Source organism: Hippocampus comes, unplaced genomic scaffold (genome assembly GCF_001891065.2).
Source record: "Hippocampus comes isolate QL1 unplaced genomic scaffold, H_comes_QL1_v1.1 scaffold56, whole genome shotgun sequence".
In the NCBI taxonomy this organism is placed as follows: Eukaryota; Metazoa; Chordata; class Actinopteri; order Syngnathiformes; family Syngnathidae; genus Hippocampus; species Hippocampus comes.
In genome coordinates this window covers 185,450-191,438 of record NW_017842056.1, presented here as the reverse complement: position 1 = coordinate 191,438, position 5,989 = coordinate 185,450, and the positions used below count along the sequence as shown (strand labels likewise).

Below are 5,989 nucleotides of genomic sequence, written 5' to 3'. Positions count from 1 at the left end.
CTAAATGCTGCAGGTGGGGTGGTTTGGGGGGGACTGAAGTAGTGGGAAGTCAAGGTCAGTGATCTCACGTATGTGTTGTGATTGGTGTCAGCTGCAGGTGAAACTCACCTTGAGGCTTTGGTCCGAGCAGAGGAGGCCGGCTCTTACATATCTGTGGTGGTCCCGAGTCGTTCACCTCTTCCTCCTGGAGCCCGACGGGACTTGAGGAGGAGGAGGAGGGCTGCTGGGGCCCGCAAGGAGGCTCCAGAGAGAGACTCTTAGCCAGCAAGCTAGGACTCAAGGAGGACGGGGGACCTGGCAGGGTGAATAAGGGTGAAAGATTTTGGCTTGTCATTGAGAGCACATAGGTAGCTGACATCAGTTAGTATGCTCGCTCAAGAATTAGCTTCTTCGCACCTGAAACATAAAAGCAGCGATGGGAAAATGAAGCTTTAAATTTGCTTCATGAACCAGTTGGTGTAATTTTTGACTCCTCTCAATGGCAATGTTGGTTTAAATAAAGGGGTTTAAAAAATGGCAAGTCAGTTTAGTTTTACCCCAATGCTGAACAGAGTGCCATTTAGATAAGTCAAAAAATACAACACTTTGTTCAAGAAGCAAATTTGAAGCTTCATTTTCCCATCACTGCATAAAAGCATTTCAGCAATAATGACATGTTAACTGTGTCGGCCACAGGTCAAGATGTTCCACATCAGATTCAATCAGCTTCTCATAGGCCGCACCAAGGTTGTAAATGCGGGCACTATCCATCCATCCATCCATTTTCCGATCCACTAATCCTCACAAGGGTGGCGGGAGGTGCTGGAGCCTATCATTTCAATTTTTTCTCACATTAATTATCACCAATGGCCGAGCAAGGTCGGAAAAAGATCAACGTCAATATGCAACACTTTATTTCTGTAAATCTTTCCAAGTGTTCACTTTCTCAAATGATCACTTCTGCAACATTCCTGACTGGTGAGGTATTTTCAGGACAGGGTCAGTTTGTCCTATTCGGGGCTCCCTGGTGTCTACAGGTACTCTGTCACTGTCTATTCTCGAGGCTCTGCGGGTCTAGACGTTCTTGGTATGAGCTCTAGTAGGTTTGAGTGGTTAACAAAGAAGTTTTTATTGATCATGATAAGTTTGTGAGTCTAGAACGTTGTAGGGTTTCTATGGGAGAGGTTGTGCTGCGGCAAATTCTAGGGGTGATATTTGCGGTTCTAGATGTTCTGCAGAACTAGACGTTCCTCAATAGGGTGTCGTAATAATCAAATAGGTTCAACAATTCCACTACAATGTCGCGTATGTGAGTACTAAGATTGTTCTATGGGCCTCAATGTTCTAAAACGGATTCACGTGGTGATCAAGGAGGTTCAAGTAGGACACGACATGGTTATGAATGTCGTGGGTTCTAGAGTTTATGCAGATCCAGCTGTTCTAAGGAAAATTCTACTGGCGATGAAGGAGGCTCTAGTAGTCCATAACACCATTGGGAATGTGTGCATGAAAAATATTCCAGAATCTTCATATTAAAGAGGGTTCTACGGGACTAAATTTGCTAAAGTAGAGAATATGCTAGCATTTTTACTGGTTCTCATAGTCCAGTACTAGCTTGTACATGTGGGCATTGAGAGGGTCTGTGGGTCCAGTTGTTCTACAGTAGTTTCTTCAAGGAGGTTCTGGCCTGCCACAACATGGCTGTAACCTCAATGTTTTTGAGGTTGTACAGGTCCAATTGCTCTCTATAACGTTCTCGTGAAGATTAAGAGATTTCCAGGATTCCACTTTAATATTGTGAATGTAGCGATTGAAAAGTCTGAGCTTTTCAATCCTCACTTCAGAAGGATCTAGTGATAATCATGGAGTTTCCAGTAGTGGTTTTGAATGTCTTCCTTAAGAAGGTCCTGCAGGGTCTAGATGTTCTAGTGTTGATTGTTGTGATGATCAAAGAGCTTCTGGTAATTTATGAAGAACTTGTGAATGTGGGTATTAGAAAGGTTCTGCTGATACTTGAGGTCTAAATGCTCTACTGCAGATTCAAGTAGTGATCAAGGATGTTCTTGTGGGGCACGGCATGGTTTAGAAGGTTGAAGGTTCGAGGGTTGGTTCAGACCAAGTTTTCCTGAAGTGGGTTCAAGTAGTGATCAAAGAGTTACTGGTAGACCATTGAATATGGCCACAAAGAAGGTTTTAGAAGTCTTATGGGTCCATCTCAAGGGGAGATACGGGGAGATTGTCACATGGTTGTGAACGTGGAATGCGCTTTCGACAGGTCAAGATGTTTTACGGCAGTTTCGAGTGGGGATTAAGGCTACTGTGGTAGTCCACTACAAGGTTGTTAATGTGCGTATTGAGATGATTCCAATGGTTTTGGGTGCTCCACATTGTAGCTTCTAGTGATGATCAAATAGGTTAGGGTAGGCCACTAAAAGGTTGTGAATGTGGTGGTTCACAAGCTCCTGAACACGATTTTACAGATCTATAAATTGGTTCTGGTCATGATCAAGCGGATTCTGTTGTTAAGAAGGTAGGTTCCCCTGATCGTTCTCAGGGCAGTTTCTCAAGGTGATGTTGAAGGAACCAATCATGGGTGCATGGGTTTTGGTCTTGGTGACATTGTGATGCCTGTTCCAGAGGTCATTTTTGGCTCTGATATGACTGAACTGGGCCAGTGCGCAGACATGGACGTGCGCTCGTGTGAGTGCATGAGAGAGAGGGGGTGTGTCTGCACATAGAAGATGAAGGTCTCACCACCATCATCATCATCATCATCGCAGAAAGATGAAGTGAAATCAAGCACGCACACGCATCACACGCCGACTGCGATATGGCGACGGAATCCATCGGCGACAGGCTCGTGCACACGACGACGAACAGCACCTCTGCTGGCATCAGACGCAGTGACGTGCACGCGCGCCACACTAGCCTACATTCACTGCGGCGAGATATCGGTCAGCTCGTACGCGTACTTATAGCCGCCCCCCTCCCCACCCTTCCCACAATCACCACCACCATCGTACGTATGACAGTCGACATGCACGCGCGCGCGCCAATGCAGCGTAGTGTGTGCGCGTGTGTGTGTGTGTGTGTGCGTGTGTGTGTCCGCGTGTTTGTGTGCGCGCTCACCTCTGCTTAGGCTGCTTCTGTCCATGTACATCGCACAACACAGCACCAGGCCGCTCATGAACGACAATGTTGACGATGGCAGACCGCGGCTCACCCGGTCCACATGCACGGAGAAGAAGAAAAAAAAGAGAAGAGAAAGAAGAAGAAAAAGAAGGAGAAAGGGAGACGACGGAGAAACCGGCTCCTCGTTCGGCTCCGCGCGCGCGCAAACCGCAGAGAGAGAGAGAGAGAGAGAGCGAGAGAGGCAGACTGCTGCTTCTATCTGGACAGAGATGTTGGTTTGAGGCGCTTGATTCGATCTAGCGAACTGGCCGGAGGTGGGCGGTGCAGTAATGAGAAAGCTTCAGGGCTGTACAGGGTGTGGGTGTGTCTTGTCGTCCTCCTCCTCTGCTCCCTTCACTTTTGGTCTCCTTGACAACGAGATGAAATTCAGCTAGACCCATGCGTGACAGTCGCATCACGTGACTTCTTCGGAGCAGCCTGGCCAAAAGATTAGGGACACCTCTGGGCGAAGCAGACTGCCGCCGGCGTCGATTCGACGTCACAGTTAGTGCCACAAATGACAAAATAATCACGAGAACTGACCGACTGTAACCTTGACAAGTTTAGCGTTCTGTAAAGGAGCGCTGCAGAGGGCATTGTGGGAAATGTGGTGGCAAGATGGGACCTGATGTTGTTTTCAAGTTTAATGTGTGGTTACTGGTTACATTTTTGTCTGTTCTGGTCTACACTTTCCATTTTGACAAACATGAGTGTAATGTGGGAATTGAGAAGGTTCGAGAGGTCTAGAAGGTTCTAGGGGTGATCAAGGAAGTTCTGGTAATCCCTTGCAAGAGTTAGTGATTCTGCAGACTAGAAATTGTCAAGAAAGTCGTAGTGGTGATGCAAGAGTGTCCTGTTACTCAATATAAGGTTATGAACCTGGCTGTTTCCAGGGTTCCAGCCATTTGGCAAGTCTAAATGTCTTTTAGGAGGTTGTAGTGCTGATCTAGGATGTTCTGATAGTCTCCATGTTTCTGACTGTGGCCGTTGGGAAGCCTGTAGAAGTTGTACAGGTATAGATGTACAAAGGCTTCTCTAGTGACCTAATAGTCCACCCCAAGGCGGGCAATATGGCTATTAAGAAGGTTCTACAGGTTTAGATGTGCTACAGAAGGTTCCAGTGATGATCCGCTACCCGTAGGACCCCATGTGGTCATTCTATGACTGGATTACCATGGAAGTACACCAACATCACTGCGGTGAGGTCTGGGTGAGCACAACAAACATACCCCAGATGTTCCCTGTCAAAGTCTCCAATAACACTCCTACACTAACACACTCACAACACAGTAGCAAACATGCAACAGGAAGTGATAAAGAGAGGACAGTCATTAAATCAACACCACCCGTGCCCGCCCTCAAATGTCCTGCGCTGAAAAACAAGCGGACTCAAATGCAACACTACATCGGAGGAAAAACAAACAGACTCTACCATCATCATCATCATCATCATCATCATCATCATCATCATCATCTGCTGGCTTGAACTTTGACCTTACGCCTCACCGCATCTCATGAACACGCGCACGCACGAATGTATGTGTGTGCATGCGTGAGTGCGTGTGTGTGTGTTTGTTCTCTCTCTAGGTCACTGGGTCACTCACTCACTGCCACTTTAGAGAGAGAGTGTGTGTGTGTGTGTGTGTGTGTGGGTGTGTGTGTGTGTGTGTGTGTGCGTGTGCGTGTGTGTGTGTGTGTGTGTGTGTGGGTGTGTGTGTGTGTGTGTGTGTGCGTGCGCGTGCCTGTGTGTCTGTGTGTTTGTGTGGGTGCGTGCGTCCAGCAGCTGAATCTATTTTTAGCTATTTTTTGTTTTCATGTGTGGGCCGCGGCATGTTGGGAATCAGGGGAAGTGGGGCTTAAGTGTATTGGGGGATGGGGAGGAGCATGTTGGTGGACCATTGTGACATCAGTACTCGGAGAACATGTCACTGCTGTCAGGGAGAGATTAACGCGCACTGACCTATTCTGATTTTATCATTAAAGTCAACAATATTACTTACACATTTGAACCACTTTTTTTAACTTCATCTACGAATGACCTGGATCTTCAGTCCATTTTAAAAATAATACTTGGCTCTTGAGCTCAAAAAGTTTCCCAGCCTAGGGTTGTACTGTTGTTGTTGTAGTTACTCACCTGTCCTGCCAGTGGCGCTGTTGTCAAGGTGATAGGAGAACCTCATGGTGCTGAAGTGAGTGGAGAAAGATGAGGCCGGTGGCGTAGGAGGAGGGGGAGGAGGGGAAGAAGGAGGAGTAGGGAGGCCAGGAAGGGCGCAACGAGTCCGGTTCATGAGTTCAAGGCTCAATGCTGGGTCGTAAGCGTCCCGCCGCTTCTCCTGCCCTCGTCGTCCTCCCGCTCGCTCGCATCTTCTCCTGGCGTCCACTGCCTCCACATGCTTGCCACACCACCAAAGTGCAGACTCGGCAGCTTCTTGCCGACTCAGCGACGCTCCCGCTTCATTCTCTCGTTCAGCACATAGTTAACACACACAACACACACACACGCGCACACACACACACACGCACACACACACACACGCACACACACACACGCACACACACACACGTCCTGATGGACATTGGTGTCCCGGCTGGTCCAGTTCTTCACTTCTGTGTGAAAATAGGAGCTGATGTGAAGTTGAACACTGCAGCTCCGCCTCTGTCTGGTCATTTGATCCCCGACCCAGCCTCCCCCGCCCCCCAGTCTCCCAAAGACTTTGTGGTCTGGATTTCATTTTCCCTCCTTTCTCGCTTCCTGAAACTTGAAGCAAAGGAAAACCGAGGGAAAAATTCCTGGAGTTTTTTTGGTGTTTTTTTTTCCTGGTCAGCCTCCATCAGAAGC

The 5,989-nt window shown here is 47.9% G+C and overlaps 1 protein-coding gene across 2 annotated transcripts in view; it reads right to left on the bottom strand.

Annotated features, from left to right (window-relative positions):
* fgd1 (FYVE, RhoGEF and PH domain containing 1) overlaps positions 1-5,783 on the bottom strand; it is an 18,374-nt gene extending 12,591 nt beyond the window's left edge. Inside the window, exons 1-2 of one of the 2 annotated variants that reach the window (XM_019860809.1) lie at positions 5,285-5,783; positions 109-294 (exon numbers count right to left, since the gene is read on the bottom strand). In XM_019860809.1, coding sequence (XP_019716368.1) covers positions 109-294; positions 5,285-5,438 — 340 coding nt within the window. In that variant the 5' untranslated portion in view covers positions 5,439-5,783. Of the gene's footprint in view, positions 1-108; positions 295-3,108; positions 3,307-5,284 lie in introns of those variants that run through there. The other variant, XM_019860811.1, reaches the window with a different exon arrangement.
* Between the last annotated feature and the right edge of the window lie 206 nt (positions 5,784-5,989).